This window comes from Trachypithecus francoisi, unplaced genomic scaffold (assembly GCF_009764315.1).
Source record: "Trachypithecus francoisi isolate TF-2019V2 unplaced genomic scaffold, Tfra_2.0 Lachesis_group9, whole genome shotgun sequence".
NCBI classification, from domain to species: domain Eukaryota; kingdom Metazoa; phylum Chordata; class Mammalia; order Primates; family Cercopithecidae; genus Trachypithecus; species Trachypithecus francoisi.
Genome location: NW_022681474.1, coordinates 55,142,803 through 55,168,162, shown reverse-complemented (window position 1 = coordinate 55,168,162; position 25,360 = coordinate 55,142,803). Strand labels below are relative to the sequence as shown.

General features: G+C 39.4%; 2 protein-coding genes and 1 non-coding gene across 8 annotated transcripts in view; 1 reads left to right on the top strand and 2 right to left on the bottom strand.

The window, feature by feature from the left end:
- The window catches only part of LOC117082060 (mitochondrial import inner membrane translocase subunit Tim23), a 34,177-nt gene extending 20,238 nt beyond the window's left edge, over positions 1 to 13,939 (bottom strand). Inside the window, exons 1-5 of one of the 2 annotated variants that reach the window (XM_033208547.1) lie at positions 13,659 to 13,939; positions 10,867 to 10,925; positions 3,771 to 3,864; positions 3,453 to 3,537; positions 1,042 to 1,100 (exon numbers count right to left, since the gene is read on the bottom strand). In XM_033208547.1, coding sequence (XP_033064438.1) covers positions 1,042 to 1,100; positions 3,453 to 3,537; positions 3,771 to 3,864; positions 10,867 to 10,925; positions 13,659 to 13,764 — 403 coding nt within the window. In that variant the 5' untranslated portion in view covers positions 13,765 to 13,939. The remainder of the gene's footprint in view (positions 1 to 1,041; positions 1,101 to 3,452; positions 3,538 to 3,770; positions 3,865 to 10,866; positions 10,926 to 13,658) is intronic. The other variant, XM_033208548.1, reaches the window with a different exon arrangement.
- On the bottom strand, positions 1,611 to 1,811 carry LOC117082902. The gene has a single exon (XR_004436828.1). It is a non-coding gene; the product is annotated as a small nucleolar RNA SNORA74 (small nucleolar RNA).
- PARG (poly(ADP-ribose) glycohydrolase) overlaps positions 13,501 to 25,360 on the top strand; it is a 133,138-nt gene continuing 121,278 nt past the window's right edge. Inside the window, exons 1-4 of one of the 5 annotated variants that reach the window (XM_033208544.1) lie at positions 13,501 to 13,641; positions 20,823 to 20,889; positions 21,799 to 22,785; positions 23,677 to 23,860. In XM_033208544.1, the coding sequence (XP_033064435.1) occupies positions 20,852 to 20,889; positions 21,799 to 22,785; positions 23,677 to 23,860 (1,209 nt within the window). In that variant the 5' untranslated portion in view covers positions 13,501 to 13,641; positions 20,823 to 20,851. Of the gene's footprint in view, positions 13,642 to 13,937; positions 14,454 to 20,822; positions 20,890 to 21,798; positions 22,786 to 23,676; positions 23,861 to 25,360 lie in introns of those variants that run through there. The other 4 variants (XM_033208543.1, XM_033208542.1, XM_033208545.1 and 1 more) reach the window with 4 other exon arrangements.

Genomic DNA, 25,360 nt, shown 5'->3' with positions numbered 1-25,360 from the left:
ATTACAGTGGGTATGCAGAGGGTGACTAGTCATCCTAGTTTGTCCAGGACTGCGGGGCGGGCGGGGGGGCGTGGGGACGGGGGTTATTGGAGCATGGTTTCTTGGACTTTTCTCTGCAAGTCCTAGGCAGACAAGGATGGCTGGGCTGACTAGGTATACAAGTAATTAAAAGAAACAGAGGGGGGTGACTCAGTAGTAGGGTGGGAGGAATGCAGACATCAGAAACATATGAATGCAGCCATCTCTTAGGATCCAAAATGTGAAAACTGGCTTTACAGTGTGAAGATATACTGCTTCCAAATTCTGTGACAAGGCAGGCCCTTACTCTGCAATAATAAACATCTTTTCTATGGTTTCAATGAATTTTCTATGTCTTCCCCTCCTTAATCTGCCACAATTTAAATTGAGATTTCCAACTAAGTTCATAAAGTATGAAAATTGTGGATGTCAGGACCTAAGCCTAAGAGATCGATTCCAAGTGATCAATCATTCATAAACAATATGGTATGAAAGCATTAGGCTCTAATTAAGCACCAGTAAATTACCTTTTGCCTAGAACTGCAAATGTTTTCATTATCTACAAAGAACCTATCCCAATTCTGGCAATTAGGTGCCTGGAATCTACTCAGGTAAACAGACTAATGAACAGGATATTAAAAAAACATAGCAAGAGGGCCGGATTAAGGTATCTTGTATCACTACAGGACCTTTAACCTTGCCTAATATATCAAGCTCTTTACTTTGGACCTAAATTATCTGGATTTCATTTAAACATGATTGGGTGTTGTGCTTGGAAAGGAGAGTGTGCAGTGTTCAAAAGATTTTAAAAATTCAGAAATGGTATTCAGAATGGTATCAGCACCTGAGATTATTTCATAAGTTAGTTCATGGTCTTTCCCTAAGTAGTATCTACATTATGCAATGGAATGGATTTAAACATAATTGTCTCCTATCCTAGGACCACAATATCAGTTGATTAAATCATTCATGATATTTGTACATTCTTTCTTTAACAATTTATCAAACGAGATCTCTACTTACCCAGAGAACCTAGAGTATTAGCCCAAAGTGCCCCTTGCCTAGTCACCATATTCAAAATCCTACCAGGGCAGAAAGAGAAAGAATCTGTATTTAGAATCATTATTTCTCTAGTAACCTTTAAAAACAGTAATAATAGCTATTTAACATGTCTAGATCCAAGGCTCAAAATTTTTTAAATTCTAAAATATATCTTAATATCTCAGATTTCAATAAGGATAGTTTTTACTCTACATAAGTGAAAATTAGGTTAAAACTTTCAAGACTTTGGGCAATAACTGAGGAAAACTCTTATTATTAAATGTATAATACAATGAATACACATTAAATATATATAAGGCTTTGAATGACAGCCTGGAACGTATTTTACAGAGGTTTACAGAAACTAATCTATGTAAAAGATGCCACTGTTAACTATGACAAGCTAGCTTCTAAAAGGTTCTTTTTGGAAGGGGAACATATGCTTAGAATGTTAAAGAGAATCAAAGTAAAGAATATCTAAGTACAGAATATAAAGTAGAATTAAAGAGAAGGAATCAGCCATCTAACTGGGATACACGGGGAAAGCATCCTGTGTCTGCTCCCAGACTAGAACCAAGCAGCCAAGGTGAATGCTCAGCACACACTCAAGGAAGCACAGTCCTGCCTTGCACCAGTGCCAGACACTACCAGAACAGTGATGGAGGCAACCGGATGAAGAGAAGACATTCCTCTCCCAGCAGTGTAACACCATTCCAGGAATGGTTCTGTCCAGATGGCTGACTACTGCTGGAAATTATGGAAATACAGTAACAAAGAGTGAAGGAACTCATTCAGTTTAATTATGAAACAACTCATTTAATTAATATTCTATAGAAACAAAAATTTGTATTGCTTCTGAAAGGTTGTTTTAAAAAATCAGTAAAGTTTACAAACAGAAGTACATTGTTTCTAATTATGTTACATATTTACTAACGTATTTTAAGTTCAGCCATTATTTTTTCATTTTTAACAAGCATTTTAATAACTCATTTTAAGAAAGGAAGCAAGCTGTCTTTTCTAGATCTACTTCCAAATTTGTATTTAATATGATATTGGGGTTTTTGTCTCAAAATAAGATGGGAGAGGAGAAGGAGATGGGATAGAACTGGCCGTGGTTGAGGATGGGTTATGGTCCATGTGTTCACTATGCTAGGTCTTTTGTCTACTTTTATATATTCAAAATTCCCCATAATACAAAAAGTTAAAAATATTATTGAAGCAAGGGACAAGTAATAAAAATACTGAAGGATCTAGGCTGGCAAAGCACGGACAGAGATCCACACAGTTAACAGGAATATAAAAAACAAGGCTAGGCGCAGTGGCTCACGTCTATAATCCCAGTACTTTGGAAGGCTGAGGCAGGAGGATCACCTGTGTTCAGGAGTTTGAGAACAGCCTGAGCAACACAGTGAGACAACGTCACTACAAAAATTAAAAAATTAACTGGGTACAGTGGCACGTGCCTGTAGTCCCAGTTACTTGGGAGGCTGAGGTGGGAGGATCACTTGAGCCCATGAAGTCAAGGCTACAGTAAGCTGTGACGGTGGCACTGCACGCCAGCCTGGGCAACACAGCAAGGCCATGTCTCTCAAAAAACCCCACAACGTAAAAGGCGTTCCAGTTTCCCATGGTCTAGTTCTAGCACATCTGGTGCCATCTGCTGGCTGAACAATATGAAAGGAAGATGGAGTTTAAAGCCTCCTAAAACAAAAACAGTAGCCATTGAAGAATACATACTCATGAAGCATATATGAAGCATAAAAATGGGCAAAACTAAACATATTGTTTAAGGAATATCAGGAGGGACTGGCCATGTTTACTTCTTAAGTAGGGTGAAAACATACTTTCCAATCCTTTTAGCTGTACTTTCCCTTTTCTGCAACTTCAAGTTCTAACAGAAAACTGTCTTATCCTTTTGGAATTAACTCTTTAAAATTTATCTGGCTCATCATTTCGGAAACGTAAAGTCAAGACAGTAAGAAGTTCAAGTCAAGTGATGGCAGCTTGAGCCATCACTCTCATGAGCTGCTTATGTCTTTATTACCATTTCCTACGGATCTGCATGCCCCCAAACAATCCAAAATTCTCATCAGCAATTCAACAATTTGAAAAGCATAGTCACAAAGGGTTGGAGAATGTAACAGGTGTAGCTGAGAAGTCAGGCTGGCGTAGCACTAGCTGACTGAGGGACAATGATTCAAAAAATCACTCCTTTTTAAAAGCTTAGAGTCAGTAATCTGATTCCTTAGTTGCTTTTGAGTAAGATTAAAAAACAGACAAAAAAGCACATAACTATGCTAACCATCTGTAATCTCAAGGGTGTACTCATCAAACCAACAAAACAGAGCTTAATATTCAAGTATCACTACATAAGATGGTTACATGAGACTTACTGTACATTTCTTGGTTTGGACCAGGCCATGTTCTGGGTTTCCTTCAATCCTAGCCGAAGACCATTCATTGCCCCAAACGCAGCCCCTGGTAAATCATAACAATTCACCCAGATAAGAGAGCTTTACATTAAAAAACAAACAAACAAAGAAACTCAAAACTGCATAACTACACTTCTGATTCTTTTTCATTTAATAGAAAAAGACAAATGTAAATATTAAAAAAAAACCCTGAAACCAACATTCTAACTGCTTTTGATTTTAAGCACCCTCAACTGCTTGAACTGAGCACACTTGAGAAAAAAGTATGTCAACACTCACCTGTCATGCAACATCCTCCGATTGTAAAGAAGGCCAGCTCAAATCTGCCCCGGGTTTTATTAGCTCCAGTAGGTAAAATAAACTCATCTGTATCCTAAAAGGATAATAATGAAAACCAAGCTGAGGGTTCCTCAAGATACAAATCTTGTAAAGTCATCTTTTTTAACATTTCAAAGTAGTTTTTCACAGAAAGTAAACCTTAAATTAACTCAAACCTATACTTAAACAAAAATAAAACTTTCTGCAACAGTAATACCTAAATCAAAGTGAAATGAAATAGGAAACCCAGTTCTCAGAAGGGAGTCTCATTAAAGACTATTTCCTTCATAACTTAAACCTGACAGATTTGTGCAAAAGTTAAGTTTAGAAAGGACAGCTCTACAGAAAGGAACACTGAAAGCTATTAGAAGAATAGAATAGACAAGCAGTCTGGAAGAAGCAAACAACTTTCATTCTGTAGCAGCTATTTATTGTCCTTCTTTCCATGTATAAAGCCAAATGTTCAAAAAAATGAGCAAAAACTAATAAAGTACAACAGTTTGGATCAATTATGCAAGGGCAAATGACCCCCTTTAAGAATTCTTATCTGTTTAAGGAGTATATATTCCTTTGATACTCTTAGAAAGCTACAGATCCTCTTTCTAGTAATTGTATATACAAACTGTGGCATGAACCCCTGGAAGGTCACCCAAAATACTAAGATTGAGAAATGACATTCTTAAGAGCAAAATATGGTTACCAATTTTGAAGAGTCAATACACCTTTATGAAAAACACACTCAAAAAAAAAAAAAAAACAAACAAAATTCTATCACCTTGCTGGATTAAAACACACACACACACACACTCATTTTTGGCAAGCTTTCCATGTAAAGATGGTTAAAATAAGCCTCCAGTGGCTAGGTCACACTCTTGGCAAAAAGACATAGTGTGTTACATTTAACATAGTAAAGACCACTGACAATTAACATTCTCCTACATCCTTGTGGCAAACACTGAACGCTGATTCCGAAAAGTGTATTCCTGATCAGAAAACTGTGGTTCTGCCTTGGTTTTTTCTTTCTGGCATGTGCACACATCCTCACCAAAAATTGCAAAAGTAAACAAGCACATCCACTCTCATCACATAAGAACGGTCTGCTGGGCAATAATAAAAACTGAATAGATCTCATGTCATAGTATAGAGTTTTATAAATTTTGGATTCTTCAACTTTTAAATTAATGACTTAGTATTAAACTGTGCTTTTTGTTTGAATTTTTTGAAATGCTAGATTCAATGTGGTAACTAATTATCCTTCATTCTCAGGCCATGGTTCCTGAGAAGAAGAAGAAAAAAAAATATCCTTCAATCCAGAAACAGATCACTAATTAAGAACAGAAAACGTGGCCAGGAGTGGTACCTCCCACCTGTAATCTCAGCACTTTGGGAGGCCAAGGTGGGTGGACTGCCGGAGCTTAGGAGTTTGAGGTCAGCCTGGGCAACACGGTGAAATCCCGTCTACTAAAACACAAAAAATTAGCTGGGTGTGGCAGTGTGCACCTGTAGTCCCAGCTACTTGGGAGGCTGAGGGAAGAGAACTGCTTGAAGTCGGGGCGGAGGCCGAGATCACGCAACTGCACTCCAGCCTGGGTGACAGAGCGAGACTCTATCTCTAAACAATAAATAAATAAACAAACAAACAAACAAACAAAAAACTTTGAAAAAAAGGCTGTGATGAACATTATCAAGCAAGCACAAGTGCATGTCACCAACTCATTCTCCTGCTAGTAGCAACTAAAAAATAAAAATATAACAAGGGTTGCAAGCAAATGTCCAACACACAAACAAGGTTGTTATCAAAGTATGTTAATATGTTGAATGTAAGGAAGACTTACTAAAAAGCTCCTGTTAAACCTGTCCTGCTGACACTCCAGGACACTAGTATTACTAAAATCCCCTAAGTACCAGAGTTTGCTAACACAGAAGATAAATCCAAGAATGTGTATCAATGTACTTGCTAGAGAAAAAGAAAAAAAAGAAAAAACGTTTTTAACTTATAAATTTGTGTTTAACAATATAGATGTCAAAAATATTTAAATTTTCCTTATTTTTGTACCAGATGTTCACCTGGGCTAACAAAAAAATTACTTGATACAATTAAAAAAAAATTCAATGAGGATGTTAAGAGTAGTGATGATACAAAAGCATTAGTAAGAGAAACTACAGTACTGCATCAGATAAAAGTTAGTTAGGCACAGTGGCTCATGCTTGTAATCCCAGCACTTTGGGAGGCCGAGGTGGGAGGACTGCTTGAGCCCAGGAGTTCAAGACCAGCCTGGACAACATAGACCCTGTGTCTATTACTAAACAAGAAAAAAAAAAAAAAAAAGCTGTTGCCAAAGTCACAACATGGTGAGTTGAAGGTACTATTTTATTTAAGATGTCTCTAACCTTCAAAAGTATAAACAAAAGTTTTACAAAATGTAATTTCTATTAAGGTATCTTTAAATGTAAGGTTTCCTTAATTATTTCCAATAACAGATGAGGTTTACAAAACACTTTTTTAAGTCTGAAGTCCCTCTAGAATTCCAATGGAAGATAAATGTTCATGATGAAGAATGAATTCACAAGTGTTTTGGGGGGATACTAACTATTTTATGTCTAACCTTAATAGGCCCCACCTAGCAATGCAGGGCCACAATGATACTGAATTTGTAACTAGATACAGAGTACAACCTCTAAGTGTCGATTCAACATTAAAGCAAAATACATGCAACTAGTTTTGAAATTTTGAGTAAATTGACAAAGGGGCACTTTTAAAGCAAAAAAATCAATGAACACCCAATGTTAAAATATAACATTTGAAAAACATTTCAAAAATAACGAAGCTTTAAACTGGCAAGGTCCAAATCATCAACTTGCTTCAATCTGAACACTTAACACAAACAAGAAATGCGGCCACTGTCAGGTGCTGTTAGTGATTCAACTCTGAAATAAAAGGTTCTAACCATAACTCTTAAATAAAAAATAAAAAAAAAAAAAAGCCAGGCATGGTGGCTCACGCCTGTAATTCCAGCACTTTGGGACGCCAAGACAGGAGGATCACTTGAGGCCAGGAGTTAGAGACCAGCCTGGGCAAACAAGCCAGATCACATCATCTCTACAAAGAACGTGACAAAAAGAATTGGCCAGGCGTGGTGGTGTTCACCTGCAGCCCTAGCTACCTGGGAGGATGAGGTGGAAGGACTGCTTGAGCCTAGGAGTTTGAGGTTATAGTAAGCTATGCTTGAGGTTACAGTGAGCTATGATGCTGCTGCTGCAACTCCAGCCTGGGAGACAGAGTGAGACTTTGTCTCTTAGGAAAAAAAGAGAGAGAAAACAGAGTCACTGATATGTATCTCATGCACCATATAATTCACTTACTTAGCGTGTACAATTCAGTGGTTTTTAGTATATTCAGAGTCATGCAACCAAGACTACAATCAATTTTAAAGCATCTTCATCACCCCCTGAAAAAATCACATACCCATTAGCAGTCACTGTCCATTTACTCTCAACCCTTGGCAGCTACTAATCTACTTTCTTGTCCATATATTTGCCTATTCTGGACATTCCATATAAATGGAACCACACAATACGTGGTCTCTTGTGACTGGCTTCTTTCATTTAGGAAGTTTTAAAGGTTCATTTATATTGCAGCATAATTTAATAATTTTTTTATTGCCAAATAATATTACATTGTATGGATATGCCACCATTTTTTTTCAATCATCAGTGGATAAACATTTGGTTTGTTTCCATTTTTTGATTATGAATAATGCTACTAGGAACACTCATTCACAACTTATGTGCACAGAGGTTTTCAATTCTCTTGAGTATGGAGTATATGTAAGTGAAATTGCCAGTCATAAGGTAACTCTATTTTTAACACTTTAAGAAACTGCCAGACTGTTTCCAAAAGCAGCTGTATCATTTTACGTTTCCACCAGCAATGTACAGAAATCCAATTTCTCTACATCCTCAACATGTATTATTTTCTTTTTGATTATACTGATCCCCATGGGTGTAAAGAGGTATCTCATTGTGGTTTTATTTCTCTAATTAATGTTACTGATCAGCTTTCATGTCACTATTAGACATCTCTGTATCTTCATAAACGTCTACTCAAATCCTTTGCCCATTTTGCAATTATTTTTTACTAATGTTTTAAGAGTTAAAAAATTTAAATATTCTAGATATAAATTCCTTATCAGATACATAATATGCAAATATTTTCTCTCAATCTGTGGATTGTCTTTTCCCAACTTTTTTTTTTTTTCCTTTTGAGACAAGGTCTCCATCTGTCACCAAGGCTGGAGTTAAGTGGCTTGATTACTCTCACTGAGACTTGACCTGCTGGACTCAAGTGATCCTTCCACCTTAGCCTCCCTAGTAGCTGGGACTACAGGTGCACACCGCCACACCCCGCTAATTTTTGTGATTTTTTTGCAGAGGATGGGATCTTCATATGTTGCCCAGGCAGGTCTCAAACTCCTGGGCTCAAGTGATCCTCCCGCCGCAGCCTCTCAAAAGTGTTGGGATTATAGGCGTGAGCCACTGCACCAGGCCTTTTTCCATTCTTTTTTTTTTTTGAGGCAGAGTCTTATTCTTTTGCCCAGGCTAAAGTGTGGTGGCGTGATCTTGGCTCATCGCAACCTCTGCCTCCCAGGTTCAAGTAATTCTCCTGCCTCAGCCTCCCAAGTAGCTGGGATTACAGGTGCCCAGCACTGCGCCTGGTTAATTTTTGTATTTTTTAGTAGAGACAGGGTTTCACCATGTTGGCCAGGCTGGTCTCGAACTCCTGACCTCAGGTGACCCACCCGCCTCGGCCTCCCAAAGTGCTGGCATTACAGGTGTGAGCCACTGCACCCGGCCTCCATTCTTGTTGGTATTGGCTGAATCACAAAATTTTAAAATTTTGATTAAATACAATCTATCAACATTCTTTTTACCACTTGTGCTTTTGGTATTACATCCAAAAAATCACTGTCTAATCCAAAGTCACAACTACTTGTGCCTATGATTTCTTCTAAGAGTTTGACAACTTTAGTTTACATTTAAGTCTTTAATTCATTTGGTGGTAACATTTCGTATATGGTGCAGGGTCAGGGTTCAACTTCATTCTTATGCATATGGATTCCAGTTGTCCTAACATCTCCCCCGACTTCTCTTGGCATCCTGTTGACAAGCAAGGTCTTTCTTCTGGACTCTGTATTTCATTAATCTATGGATTTATTCTTATGTTACTATCATGATGTGGTTCTGTAGAAAGTTTTGAAATTGACAAGTTCAAGTCCTCCAATTTATTTTCTCAAGGTCATTGGTCATTCAATGTACCCTGAATTTCCGTATGAATTTTAGGATAAAAGCTTGTCAATTTCTGCAAAAAAAGCCAGCTGGGATTTTGACAGGCACTGCACTAAATCTGTTGGTTAATTTGGTGAGTACTGTCATGTTAATATTAAAATTTCCAGGATCATAGCATGTGTCTTTCCACTTAATTTCAATAATGTTTTATAGTTTTCAGAATATGTTTTGCACCTGGTCCATTTATTTCTAAGTATTCGCTTTTTAATGTTATTGGTAATGAACTGTTTTTTGTAATTTCACTTTTGTAGTGTTCACTGCGACTGTCTAGAAATATATTTATGTATATTGAACTTGTATTCTGCAACTTGCTGAACTCGATCATTAGTTTTAATAGATTTTTGTGATTTCCCTTTTGATTTTCTACAGATAAGATCATGTCATTGGTAAACAGATAGTTTAACATCTTTCTCAACTTGAATGCCATTTCATGCTCTTGACTAATTGCCCTGGTCAGACAATGCTGAATATAAATGAGAGTAAACATACTTACTTTGTTCCTGATCTTAGGGAGAAGGTATTCAGTCTTTCACTATTAAATTATGTTAGCTTTGGATATTCTCTAGATGCCATTTATCAGGCTGAAGCCCCTTCTGTGTCTAGTTTTATTAATGAATTTAGAGATAGAGTCTCACTCTGTTGCCCAGGCTGGAGTGTAGTGGCGCGATCTCAGCTCAGATAAACTGCAAGTTTTATCTCCAGGGTTCAAACGATTCTCGTGCCTCAGTCTCTCAAGCAGCTGGGATTATAGGTAGGCACCACCACGCCTGGCTAATTTTTGTATTTTTAGTAGAAACAGGGTTTCACTATGTTGGCCAGGCTGGTCTCAAACTCCTGGCCTCAGTGATCCGCCCGCCTCACTTCCCAAAGTGCTGGGATTACAGGTGTGAATCACTGTGCCCAGCCTAGTTTGTTTTTATAATCATAAATGGGGGTGTTGGATGTTGTCAAATGATTTTTGTGAATCTACTGAGATAAGCACATGGTCTATATTCTTTCCTTGATTGCTTTATTATAAATTGATATGGCACAATACATTAATTTTCAGGTGTTAAATCAACCTTGCTTTCCTAATATATCCAAGATATATTTCCTAATATATTTTGGATTCAAAAAGATACTCTTTGAAACTTTTGATGCTTAGTCAAAAGAACCCTGATATTGTAAACTGAGCTTTAAAACACACTTTGTCTGTAATCCCAGTACTTTGGGAGCCCGGCCAACATGGTGAAACCCCGTCCGTATTGAAAATACAAAAATTATCCAGGCGTTGTGGTAGTCCCAGCTACTCCGGAGGCTGAGGCAGGACGACAGCCTGAATTTGGGAGGCTGAGGTTGCCGTGAGCAAAGATCGCGCTACTGCACTCTAGCCCGGAGGACAAAAGCAAAACTCCATCTCAAAACAAACGAACAAACAACAACAACAAAAAAACCCCACATACTTTGTAATTAGGCACCCCAATACTTTTATTGGGGTGCTTTGAAAAATTAATTCCGTTCTAGTTTTAAAAAAATAAGCCTTTGAAGGTAATTAACTGATTTCAGAGAGATGCAGGCCAAGCTCCTAGTGTTTGTGAGGAAAAAAGGGTGAATGGAGACCAGAAACTTACTGTCTCCAGAAGTGTATGTCATAGTTCAAGTCAGCATAGCACTTGGCGTTTTTTTTTTAATGGTAAAATAATGCACCAAACTAGTAAAATCTTAATCTTACCTGCACGAGGTATCGCGGATCCACATTTAAATAAGGAGACAGAGGGTTCATACCAGTTACTAGAGAGAAAACAGAATGTCACATTGCAACAACATTCTTTAAGTTAATTCGGTTAGAGTTAATCCAGCTCCTGATTGTTACATGTGTTTGCAATTTTTATAGGCTCACTGAAGGCGAAAATTTTTTCCCATTTTATCCTCCCTGTCAGTTTGGGGGCTGACTCAGGATATCCTCAGACCCTCAATCCCAAACCAGGTTTTCCACTGGTGGCTCAGGCTTTTACACCAGTAAGATATTCGCAGTGTCATAGATCAGATTACTGAACTTACAGGAAGTGTAGCCTAGGCCATTTATAAAGTAAATTTCTTTCAATTTAGTACAAGAATGCTTGGTGACTATGTAAATTGCAGAATAAGACTGAGAAAAGACTAATCAATTCCATGGGAAAAACAGTGGTTGGGTTGGGTTTTTTGACTGTGTACATGTTGTATGTAAGTATTTCAAGGCAGTTCCTTCACGTATTACTATTAACGATTGATTTACTATGGCAAAGTTGAGAATCCTTGGGTCATGACCACAGGTATGTGGGTCTGTGCAAAAGCAAACACAAAGTTTCAGAGGGCCAGACCTGAATTCACTAACACTGAAAACAGTAAAACCTATCAATCTTTGGATTCTTCTGTATCTCAGCAGTTAATTCACAAATATATGCATCACCTATGCCTCTGATCTTTTCATCAATTATAAGTCCTGTTTATTCTATTTTCAACACCTATTTTGAATTGTGTTACTTATCTCTATTGCTACCATCCTAGTCAAACCATCATATCTCACAGCAACAACTTCCTACCTAACTCCTTGCTTTCTCTTGCCCCTTCAACTCACTGTCTACATAGCAACTACAGTGATTTTTCTTAAGAAAATCCAAACTCCTTACCATAACCTACAAAACCCTACATTAGCTGTCATTCCCTACCTCTCTGATTTCACAATCTTCAACTGATCCAACTCCCTTGTAACTATGAAGACAGAGTGGTCTAAGAGTTGTTCCTTAAACATACCAAATTTGTTTTGTTTCAGGACATTTGCACTAGCTAATTTCCTGGATACTTGCCTCCCAAGCATTTGTACTGTATTTGGGTCACAGCTCAAATGTCAACTCCCTTAAGATGTTTTCCCTAACCCGTTCTAAAATGGCATCCTGCTTCCATCACAATCTCATGACTCTGCTTTATTCCCTTTTACAGCACTTACCGCTAACTGTAATGTTTTAATTTATGTTTGTTGGCTTACCTCAGTATTATGTAAGCTCTGTGAGTGCAAGAGTCTTCTCAAAACAAAACAAAACAAAAAAACACAAAAAACCCACTATAGTCCTGCCCCCAGAAAACTAGCTAGCACACTGTAAAAGTTCAGTAAATGGTGTTCATTCCCTGGTCCCTCAATTTACCTTCAAATCTTAATCAAATTAAGGTAACAATATTGTCACATTAAGGAAGCATATGCCGTTTGTGCTCTGAAACTCAGAGATATTAAGATTAATATGAAACTGTGTTCTAAACAGGTAGAGTGGTAGCTCAGGCCTAGGAACCCAGCACTTTGGGAGGCTGAGACAGGAGAATGGCTTGAGCTCAAGAGTTTGAGACCAGCCTGGGTAACACAGGGAGATCCCATCTCCGTAAGTCAAAAAAAAAAAAATTAGCCAGGCGTGGTGGCACGTGCCTAGAGTCCCAGCTACTTAGGAGGCTTAAAGGGGAGGATTCTTTGAGCTCAGGAGTGCGAGGCATCAGTGAACTATAATCATGCCACAGCACCCCAACATGGGTGACAGAACGAGGTCCTGACTCTAAAAACAAAAAAAACCAACAGAACAAAACACCTTGTATTGTAGATTCCGTTTTATGACAAAGGTGACACCAGGGATATGAAAGGTCTTTTCTTTTATATTTTTTTGCACTAGTCAGTCTGAACATATTTTGCTGTTGTTGTCCTTTAGTATAAAACACCTAGAAAAATATTACAAGGATTCTCTAAAAAGAAAGTACTTTCGTAAAGGCTTTATCCACGACCAACTGCCTATCTTTAGGTCCAAGTTCTATTTATCCAGTTGAATAACCACAGTTACAAAGTACTAAAGTTCTGGAAAACATATTCGCAAGACTGAGGAGAGGCAAAGGCAAGGTATTTTATGCCTCTGTATCCTTTATGTTGCTGCTTATTTCCTTTCCTATAATTCTTACCTGGCTTCTTTCTTCATGTCTATATATCACCTTTAAAGTTCAGCTTACTTCCTAGCTCCTAAAGATAGTTTCCCAGCCTGTCCCAAGTCATATTTATTTCTCACTTATATGCAATACTACTGAATGTTCTGTCCTGACGGCTACTTGGGGGTTCAGAATACGTCGCTGTGTACTAAAAAGTTAACTGCGGCTTGCTATTTGGAATACATTTACTCCCAAAGCTGGGCTCTACTCTTAATCAAGGGCCAATCACACGGCCCACCACACACAAAAGACACGAGGCTTGGCTATAAACCTAAGAAAACATGCATGATCTCGCGAGTCCAGGTCAGTCACGGACAGCTTCCCCGGGAGATCCGTGGCCCTTTTTAAGGCCTTTCGATCTTGAAAGAGCAGCCATGCAGACACACTAACCCCACCACTGGTGCTGAAGCTTGTAAATGCCAGAAAGGAAAAAAAAAACAACAAAAAAACATAAAACATGGGACGCGCAACTTTAGTGAACACGCAAGAACCAGTCAGAAATAATCGCAAGGTAGGCCCCATACTTACGCGGGACGCCAGCCAAATCCGCGTGCGAGTAACCTGCTCCGCCGGCTCCAAAAAAGCCGGCCAATCCCCCTGTGGTTTTGTTGCCGCTTCCCCCGCCTCCTTCCATGGTATCTCAGCAAACCGAGTGGTTCCCGCCGCTGTCTCGAGTCTGGGTGGTCCGCTGGGCCGTTGCTCCTCAATAACAGCGGGTAACCCCCGCGTTCCTAGCGCCTCCTTCACACGCTGACCTTCCGGGCGCCGGTTCCTGCTAAGCGCCGCACTTCCGCTTTGCGGCAGTGTGCGCCCCGGAAGCCGGAAGCGCCTGACGGCAGCTTTCCGGTGGTGGGAAAGGGAACGAATCCCGAATCAAAGCGGCTCATTCTGAGGCAGGTGGGGTGCCAGTGGAGGAGGGACGGCAAGAGACTGTTTACGGCCTGACTTGGGAGGCCGGCGGGTCAGCAATTGCGGAAGCAGGAAGCAGCGGAGAGGGAATGGTGCGGGGAGGCGCTGAGAAGGAGGTGCAGTCCATCCCTCTCACGGTTAGTGAATGAGGCTCTCCGCCCGGGCCGGCCCGGGGACAGTGCGCTGCGGGTCCCAGCATGAATGCGGGCCCCGACTGTGAACCCTGCACCAAGCGACCCCGCTGGGGCGCCGCTCCAACTTCGCCGGCTGCTTCAGACGCCCGGAGCTTTCCCAGCAGGCAGAGGCGCGTCCTCGACCCCAAGGACGCTCACGTGCAGTTCAGGGTCCCACCGTCCTCGCCAGCCTGCGTCCCAGGGCGGGCGGGACAGCACAGAGGCAGCGCCACCTCGCTTGGTACGTGGGAAAGTAAAAATCTTTGTCCTTCGCCTCGGCCGGAACCTTCTGGTCTCAGTCTGAGAACCCAGGGTCTCCAGTCACTCCTTTCTGGTCTTGTGTGCATTATCATGCTGAGGTCCACTTGCTGAGCTACCAAAGCCACTAGTGGGTGAATGGGGCCGCATTTTTCCCAGTGCTATTGATGTGAGAAACTGATGAGCAAGTCACTCATAGGGCGGAAAATGGCAGGAGACTCCACCACCTGTTTGCTTCTTCAGATTTAATTGAGAAATTGCCTTAGTCGTCAAGGAGATGTAATTGTGTATGTGAAACAGTGGGACGCTTTAGCCTCTAGATAGGAAGAAAACAACTTCACTTGTTCAGATTCTGGGTCCCAGGGTGCAGAGCTGTTAGTCTAAGCTGGCATTGTACCCGTCCCTGGCATGCAGTGTTGAACAAGAGAAGCTTGGCCTCTGCCTTCATACCTTGAAATCTATCTGGAGAGATAGACAATAGCAAAAGTTAATATAATAAAAGGTAATGGATGTTCTGATAGATGAAGGACAGATTGTTCTACCTAATCTAATTTATGGGATCGAAAATAGTCTTCCAGAAGATGAGATGCTTATTCTGAGAACTTTAGAATGAGTAGAAGTTAGATGAGGAGGAAGTAAGGGAGTGTTTCAGGAGTGCAATTGAGGCCGGGCGCGGTGGTTTACACCTGTAATCCCTGCACTTTGGGAGACCGGGGTTGGTGGATCACCTGAGGTCAGGAGCTCAAGACCAGCCTTACCAGTGTGGTGAAACCCCGTCTCTACTAAAAATCAAAAAAAAAATTAGCCGAGCGTGGTGGCGGGCAGCTGTAATCCCAGCTACTCGGGAGGCTGAGGCAGGTGAGACAGGAGAATCGCTGGAACCCGGGAGGCGGAGGTTGCGGTGAGCCGAGAGGGCACCATTGCACTCCAGCCTGGGCAACAAGAGCGAAACTCCGCCTCAGAAAAACAAAAACAAAACAAAACAAAAACAGAAGTGTAATTGATACATAGAGTGAACGCAAGAGAGTGAGAGATGAGGCTGCAGGGTGGTACAAAAAAGTCAAATCAAATTGGATATGTAGACATTGCTAAGGATTTTGAGCTTTAAGGGCATTGAGAAGCTACTCAGGGATTTTTAGGAGGGGAGTGATTTGATTAGACTTATTTGTTGAAAAGTCTGTGTGGCTGGTGTGTGGACAATAAAGAATGGATTGGAAAGGAACTCAAGTGGAGTCTCAAGACTCAGTTAAGGAGCTAATCTAGGTTGGAAAAAATTGTAACTTAGACCTGGATGCTGGCAATAGGGAAGGGGATGGATTCATGAAAGAATGGGATGCTTGAGAAGAAATATTTCTGTGCTGGAGAAGTAGATTGGGGAGTTCTTGGCATAAACATTGTAATGGATGCTATGGGCATAGATAACATATAAACATGTAGAGAAAGTAAAGGTTGACCTAGGGCAGAAGCCTCAGGAACACCGAAGTTCAAGGGTAGACTGAAGAGAAGCGGCTGCAGAGGTGGAAGGAAAGCCTGGCTTGTGTTGTGTCAGGCAAAGGAGAGCATTTCAAAAAGGATGCATTCGTTAACAGTGTAAGAGGCTGGGCAGAGCTTGGGCAGTTCTCTGATGAGGAGTGTACACTTAGATGTCTTCATACTTAGGGGCAGTACCAAGCCGACTTTCACTGAGCCTTGAAGGATGAGGAAGATTTGCTGTATAAATCAGGAGGAGAAAGAATTATACATGCAGAGGGAATAAGACATGCAAAAGTTGGTAAGACTGGAGCATAAGATGACAGAGGAGTGTCAGATGAGGCTGAGTGGCAGGCAGGAGCTTATGAAGAAACTCAAGTTCCATTTTAAGGAATTTCAACCTTATTCTGTGGTTGATGGAGAAACCACTAAAAAGCTTTTAAGTGTGGGAATACCATTTGGTTAATATTTTAGAAAATATGGCTTAAACAGTGGCTTTTGGACTTTTCTAACTGCAACCCACAGCATAAATTTTATCCGGTATACAGAGTTAGAAATATATGTAACCTGGCAAATAAGCCATATTTATAACTGAAATAAATGCTCCATGAAATAATACTTAACTTTACTATGTGTGATGCATTCTTGTATTGTCTGTGTTATTTCATTGAAAATTGACTGGTTATTTGTAGTTTGTAGAATACTGGATAGTCAAGACTATAGACAGGGAGACTAGTTGCAAGAAACACGGCAGTTGTCTAATAAGTGATGTGTTTAAAGGGTATACGAAAGGGATGGCTTTAAAATTTAGGATGTAGATTTCAGAGAACTTGGTATAGGGGAGAGGGAACTGAAGGTGAACTTCAGGTGTGTGTTCAGGTGTACATCAGCTCCTGTGACTGGATAATTTGTGGTTTCATTAACCTTATTTGCATGTAAAGAAGGAGGAGTTAGTTGCAAATAGGGGTGAGGACAGTCAGTCCTCACTGGTTGTATCTTAAGATTTCTGCAGAAGAGGTACCAAATGAATACTTGGGGCTGTATTTCACGTGTTTAAATGTTTTCTATATACCTGGGACAGGACACCAATTAACAATATTCAAAGACTATATTTGTATCAAAAGCCCATTGTTTGAATTTTTGGGATTCCTTTAGGAACTTGGTATTTAAATTTTTATACATAATTTTCTTAGGACAAGTAGGTGGGGTAGAGAAATGGATATTTACTCATTATCTTTAAATTTTACATTATTTATCCTCCTGGGCACGTTTCTTATATTGACTGAAATCGCAAATTTTGCTGGGCATGGTGACATGCACCTGTAGTCCCAGCTACTTGGGAGGCTAAGGCAAGAGGATCACTTGAGCCTGGGAGTTCCAGTCCAGCTTAAGCAGCATAGCGAGACCCCACTTCTGAAAAAAGAAAAAAAAAAAATCTGCAAACTTGCAGATTGGCAGAACTCAGCATGTTATTCACATTGTGATGATAAAGGGTTTATCCAGATGCGTTGCTATGGACTTTTTGTGAAAGTGGAGCGTGCCTTTGAAATGCAGGTGAATGTTACTGCATTTTGTGCCTTTTGGCTCTATCTATAGCTGTTAATTGAATGACCTGCTGATTAAAATACACTGGTTACTGAGTAATGTTACTGATGAGAGTAAATGTAAATGGTGTGAAGTCAAAGTTGAAGAATTACTGATCTCAGTGGGGAAAAAAAAGACTGGGTGGAAATGTCGGGAGATAACATATTTGTTGAGTGTTTTGTGAGACTGAACACAATATTTTCTCTAATTTTTGCATTTTAATTGATCAACATAACCCTTAGAAGTAGGTGTTGTTAGCTTCATTTTCTGGGTGAGTAAATAAAGGCTTAACAAAATGAAGCAACTTGACCAAGATGGTACTAGTAAGTGACTGAACAAAGATCTCAATCCAAGATGATCTGACTCTAGATCTTGTATCTTCGTCACTTCTTATTGCCACTCTTTTTGCCTTGTTGTGACTATTTCTAGTGAAAAATCACAGGAAACCTGGAAAGCATCATTTTATGCTTCAGGAGCAAGAGGGATAAAGCTCTGACACAGTCCTGTGGTGTGTTGGGAAGGAAACCTTAGGAAGCCAAAAGTAGTGATATTGCAAAGAGCAGTAAGCAGTCCTTTCTCTGAGGCCCTAAGAAGGACTGATCAGTGTTTTATTAGCAGAAGATACTGGTTCCTCACCTCTTGCTTTTCCTCCTTCATCCCTTCCTCAGGCTTCAGGAAACCTGAAACTGGAGAGAAAACACATTCTCAGGGTCAGGGCTACATGAGAGAGCTCTCTTCCTCACCATTGCTGGAACACTCCTGGTTTTTCATGAAATGATGTGTGCAGTCTTTAGGTTCTGTAGACTTATCACTGGAGTGTGTGCTTCGTGTGTGTTGTAGGAACCTAGTCATTGCATCTTAACATTAATCCTTATATTTATGGAAAAAAGATGTTTTAACTTCTAAACCAACTCAAAAAATGAATGTTTTGGCATATTACTGGTTTGTAATTTGAGGAATTTTTTTTTTTTTTAAGATGGAGTCTCACACTGTTGCCCAGGCTGGAGGGCAGTGGCACGATCTCAGCTCACTGCAAGCTCCACCTCCTGGGTTCACGCCATTCTCCTGCCTCAGCCTCCCAGTAGCTGGGACTACAGGCGCCCGCCACAACGCCCGGCTAATTTTTTGTATTTTTAGTAGAGACGGGGTTTCACCATGTTAGCCAGGATGGTCTCGATCTCCTGACCTCGTGATCAGCCCATCTTGGCTTCCCAAAGTGTTGAGATTACAGGCGTGAGCCACCACGCCTGGCCCAATTTGAGGATTTTCTAAACTATACTTGCTGTATTTGATATAAAGAAAATAAATAGAGAATACAGAACTATAGAAAAAGTTTCAGAATCAGATGGTTTATCCTCTTACTCCCTCTGACTGAGGCTCATTTTTTTCTCTGAAGCCTGATCTGCAGAAATGCTAAATAAAATCATTGAAGTAATGGTGTTTAACAATGAGAAATCACTATGCATGATTACTTTTTTGTGATAGAAACTATTTTTGAAACACTAATCAAAGATTTTTACTAGTTGGATTATAAGTATTTTGTGGAAGGTAAAGATTATATAGCAACTGAATATTTTTCTGGTATAAAATTCTCCCTGTCTGAAATGTATTTTGATTATGCCATTATCTCAATGAAAAATAAACTATTGATTTTCGTCTGTTTGAGCCTGCATCTGTTTTGCTCAATATGGTATTTGAGGAGAGGTAGGTAAATAAGAAAGATCCTGTGACTTAGTGTGCTAAGATTCTTACATTCAATTTAGTGAGTATCTCAAATCTTAAACATTTGCGAATGTTTAAGATTTTATTTCTGATACTAAAATATGATGTACATTTAATCCCTGTTCAATATGTTAAATTTTGACAGCATACTTACTTCTAATGATTATATAAAATGTGGCTTGTATTTATTTATATTGCATCTCCCTTTCCTGAGCTATCAATTCTACTGTTGCTACTATCTGCTGGTGTGTTGGGAAGGAAACCTTAGGAAGCCAAAAGTAGTGATACTGTTTTCTATCTAGTTACTTCTTTGGCATCTCAAATTTAGTATAGGCAGAATCGACCTAATCATACTTTTTCCCTAAACATAATTCTCTTATATTCCATATTTCTACTTAAGGCTGTCATTATTTTTCAAGTCTCTCAAGCCCAAAGCTTAAAGTCACTTTTAACTTCCCCTCTTATTGTGAAGTCTGTAATGACTCTCCTCACTTTTACCACTCTCACAAGGACTAGTTTATGTTCTTGGCCAGTCACTGTTCAATCTAGTGGATTATCAAAATCACTTTTGGAAAAAAAAAAAAAAAAGATTCCAGCTCCCCTCATGCCTTCATCCTACTCACATATAGATTCTGATTCAGTAGGACTGGGTGTGGCTGGCTTCCTGATGATCCAGATGGTTTAGGAACCACTGACCTGGACTAGTAGCTTTCTCCCTGGTTTCTGGCAATAAGCTCTTCACTCTTGCCCCTCAGATTTATCCTCCAGCTGTCATGCATGACTGTGAGCCTCCTAGATGAGAGGAATCATATCTTTCAACACATTTTTTGTACTTCTCTTTGTGGGTCATTCAAGATCCTGTTGTATGATATGATCCTGGCTTTTTCAACCATATTTTCTTTTGCTTTCTTTTTAAGTTCTTTATATTTCCCCGATATTGGTGCTTTTGCTTATAATTTTCTTTTTATGTGACTTGCATGTTTACTTTTCAAGGCATAATTCAAGCCTTACCTTTTCCAAAGAAATCATACCGATTATGCCCCAGTTTCTCCTGTTCACCGAAGTAGTGTCTTCCTCAGAAATAACCTTAATTCCTTTATCAGGACCTCTTTTAATAATAATGATAATTAAGAATCAACATTTACTAAGCATAAACCAGTAATGCCCTAAACACTTCACATAAAGTATTTTTACTTAAATTAAGCCTTATCTCATGAGAGATAGTTATTTTGCACGTTTACAAATGAGGGATCTAAGATACGGAGAAATGACCCCTCACAGAGTAACTTAGGAAGCTAATGGGAGAATCAGGATTTGAATGCAAATGTTCTGATTCCATAGCCTATGCTGTTATCCGTTACGCCATACCAACTCTCTTAGGCACCAGTCATTTTCTACCCTGTGTCATATGTATTAACATTTATGTTCCTATCTTACTGGTATTACTTGAGGGCAAATACTTGAGTTATTAATCTTTTGTTTAACCTGTAGAACCTAGCATAGTTCCTTGCACGTATAATATGCTGTATATGTTTTCTGTTTGAAGGAATGTGTGAATATACATTTTTTTTTATAGTTTTCAAACAAAAGACTATTACCAGTTGGATGGACACTAAAGGAATCAAGACAGCGGAATCAGAAAGGTATAGAGACATTCCTATATAGAGAAATTAATAATAATACATGGATGTTTTATCTTGTTGCTTTAGTATTTTCTTTCTTTGTTCATGCTTTTCTTTCTCCTTTATCTATGTTAATTCAAAATCACCTTAAAAGTAATTTTTTAGAGAGTCTTGTGTGCCAGGGACGGTCCTGTATACTTGAAATACTGAGATGAGACAGGAATAGTCTCTGTTTTTTTTTTTTTTTTTTGAGATGGAGTCTCGCTATGTCACCCAGGCTGGAGTACAGTGGCGAGATCTCGGCTCACTGCAAGCTCTGCCTCCTGGGTTCACACCATTCTCCTGCCTCAGCCTCCCGAGTAGCTGGGACTACAGGCGCCCACCACCATGCCTGGCTAATTTTTTGTATTTTCAGTAGAGACGGGGTTTCACCAGGTTTAGCCAGGATGGTCTCGATCTCCTGACCTCGTGATCCGCCCGCCTCGGCCTCCCAAAGTGCTGGGATTACAGGCATGAGCCACTGCACCCGGCCAGTTTGTGTCTTTAAGATACTTACAGTGTAGCAGTGGCCACACACACAAAAACACATACTTACTGCCTAGTGTGATGGATGCAATAGTAAAAGGTATGAGAAGGCACAGTGGTGGTTAGTGTGTAGAAGAAACAAATGTTCAACTTTACTTTTGGTCCCTAAAGTAAGACTGCATAGAGAAGTGAGTGACATTTATGACTTGAAGGAAAGGCAGGTGTTTGCCAGACACACAGCTGCAGGGAGGGCATTAGGGGCACATGCAAAGGCATGGAGTCATGGAAGACGTGTGCTCAGGTAACTAAAGGGAGTTTAATTACTGCTGTGACACTGGGGGTATGATTGGATAAGTGACTTTTTTGTATTATAAGTTGTTTTTAGTTCTTTCTGTTCTCTTGTAGTTTGGATAGTAAAGAAAACAACAATACAAGAATAGAATCCATGATGAGTTCTGTACAAAAAGATAACTTTTACCAACATAATGTAGAAAAATTAGAAAATGTTTCTCAGCTAAGTCTTGATAAGTCACCCATTGAAAAAAGTACACAGTATTTGAACCAGCATCAGACTGCAGCAATGTGTAAGTGGCAAAATGAAGGGAAACACGTGGAGCAGCTTTTGGAAAGTGAACCTCAGACAGTAACCCTGGTACCAGAGCAGTTTAGTAATGCTAATATTGATCGGTCACCTCAGAATGAAGATCACAGTGACACAGATAGTGAAGAAAATAGAGACAATCAACAGTTTCTCACAACGGTAAAGCTTGTAAATGCAAAGCAGACTACAGAAGATGAACAGGCCAGAGAAGCCGGAAGCCACCAGAAGTGCAGCAAGTCTTGCCATCCTGGGGAAGACTGTGCAAGTTGTCAGCAAGAGGAGATAGACGTCGTGCCAGAGAGTCCATTGTCAGATGCTGGCTCTGAGGATGTTGGTACTGGACCAAAAAATGACAACAAATTGAGTAGACAAGAAAGTTGCCTAGGAAATTCTCCTCCATTTGAGAAGGAAAGTGAACCCGAGTCACCGATGGATGTGGATAATTCTAAAAATAGTTGTCAAGACTCAGAAGCAGATGAGGAGACAAGTCCAGGTTTTGATGAACAAGAAGATGGTAGTTCCTCCCAAACAACAAATAAACCTTCAAGGTTCCAAGCAAGAGACGCTGACATTGAATTTAGGAAACGGTATTCTACTAAGGGAGGTGAAGTTAGATTACATTTCCAATTTGAAGGAGGAGAGAGTCGCACTGGAATGAATGATTTAAATGCTAAACTACCTGGAAATATTTCTAGCCTGAATGTAGAATGCAGAAATTCCAAGCAACATGGAAGAAAGGATTCTAAAATCACAGATCATTTCATGAGACTGCCCAAAGCAGAGGACAGAAGGTAATTTTCTGTGAGGAATATCTCTCCAATAGCATAATATGCTTTATAGTTTTGTAAGGGAGTTTAACGAAGCTATGATTTCTAGTAAAGCAAAGAAATGGTTTTGTTTCTTGTTAACTACTTATGCGAAATTTAAACCTAGACTCTAAAGTTTAAACTCTAAAAAGGCTAGAAACAGAAAACAAGAAATAAAATGAGTATTAGAAATCAGATTTTTAGTTTCATGAGCTTCCTTTTGGTATTTATGGGAATAACTAGAACATGAAAATACTAGGTTGATAGCAGCTACTGTTTCTTCAACCAGACATTCTTGTAGGCCATTGTGTATTACACTTTTTTTTTTTTTTTTACACTGTTTAATGCCGTGACAGGCAGACAGATGGTATTATACTCACTAAATGTGAAAACTGAGATTTGGGTTAGAGAATTCGCTGGAATCATGCACCTTCTGAGTGGTAATGCTGGGATTTAAATCCAGGTGTGTCATATTACAAAGCTTATATTTTGCCATTACCCCATATGGATTCTTAAATCCCATCCATGATTTCTGTGATCTGAGTTTCCTGAGATAGTACAGTCAGCATGCAATAGTGAGTTCACTTCATTGAAAATTACTGTGTAGATGATACTGTGAACCATGACTCATTTCTGTTTTGAGAAGGTGATTTACATGTGTTTGGAACTTTCTTCCACAGACTGTTAAAAATAAGCTCTTGAGTTTTATAAGCTTTATAAGTTTTTCTGTTGATTGTAAATATAAAACATAATGAAATGAGTGACCAAGTATGGCATACTTTAAACAATAACATCTGGGTAAGTTTTGTGCTTGTGTATCTAAAGGAATTAAAACAGCAAATAATTTGTGACTAAATACATTTGTCTTGACCTTAGAAAAGAACAATGCGAAACCAAACATCAAAGAACAGAAAGGAAGATCCCTAAATACGTTCCGCCTCACCTTTCTCCCGATAAGAAGTGGCTTGGAACTCCCATTGAGGAAATGAGAAGAATGCCTCGATGTGGGATCCGGCTGCCTCTCTTGAGACCATCTGCCAATCACACAGTAACTATTCGGGTAGGTAGCACCTCTTATCTATCATAAGAGAAGACTGGAAGTCCTCATTTGTTGTGGTATTTATTAAGTGAGAAACAGACCAAGGCTTAGAAAGTTCTGTTTTCTGCATATATAAAATACTGAGAATCCTACAGTATGGAACGATGTAGTGATAACCTAGTTAATATAGAACCTAACAAATTAGCAATCGTTAGCAATCATTATCAGCTGATGGTGAAGTTTTTTTTTTTCAGTATTTTTAGGAAACCCCATTGGATTCTTTTTCTGTCTTTTTACTCAGTTGATAGAATTGTGTACCCATTGCACAATCCTGCATTCGTCCCTAAATTTCAAAGTTACGTATAGTGTCCTTAAATCATTATCCAGTTGTGCCTTTTTTTTCCAGCAGGAGACCAGAGTTTTCTTATTAGTCAAATCAGTCTCCTCGAGCATTCGGAGGTCAGAGTTTTTAAGGATAATTTGGTGGGTTGGGGAAGGCCAGTGAGTCGAGAGTGCTGATTGGTTGGGTCAGAAGAAGAAATAATGGGAAGTTGAAGCTGTCCTCTTGTGCTGAATCAGTTCCTGGGTGGGTACCACAAGATCAAATGAGCCAGTTTATCCATCTGGATGGTGCCAGCTGATCCATCAAGTGCAGGGTCTGCAAAATACCCCACGCACTGATCTTAGCTAAAGGGTCGGAATCTTGTAGCCCCCAGCTGCACGACTCCTAAACCATAATTTCTAATCTTGTGCCTACTTTGTTAGTCCTACAATGGCAGTCTAGTCCCCAGGCAAGAAGGGGGTTTCTTTTGGGAAAGGGCTGTTACTATCTTTGTTTTAACATTATATTAAAACATTTTAACAACATTGTAACAAAACATAACAAAATACTAACATTTTATGGGAGTTACGAGCCAAGAACCTGGACAAAAACCAATGTGAATATCATAACACTACACTAACAGAAACTCTGTGCATATTAAATAATTAAACCTCCTTCCCTGCTTCTCCTAGTTCTTAGTAACCTCTTTTATACTTTCTGTGTGTTCTTGCTTTTAAAAGCCAACTTCATTGAGATATAAAAATTCACCCATTTTAAGTGCTCAATTTGGTGATAGCATCCATTTATTGAGCTATGTGACCATCACCATAATCCAGTTTTAGATTGCCATCACTTGCTGGGTAGTTTTAAACATTCATCTATTAGTCAGGTTTTATATAGATTTCACACGCAGTACTAAAAAAAATTGATGCGCTCCTTCTTAACATACAATTTAGTGTAGATATGATTAACTATTTTGAAATTCAGAATTCTTTAGCATATTTAGAGGTGAGAGTAACATTGAGCAGAGTTATGGGGTTTGAGCTGAGCTCTAAAAGATGAGCATAACTTTCTGAGGTGGACTTAGTAAGATAGGAGACTTCCAGACAGATATATAAGAGTGGTAAGAACAGGCTGTATGGTTGAAAACTATCTGTTTCAGAAATGGAAAACAATGCCTTTGCTGTAGTGTGGAATTT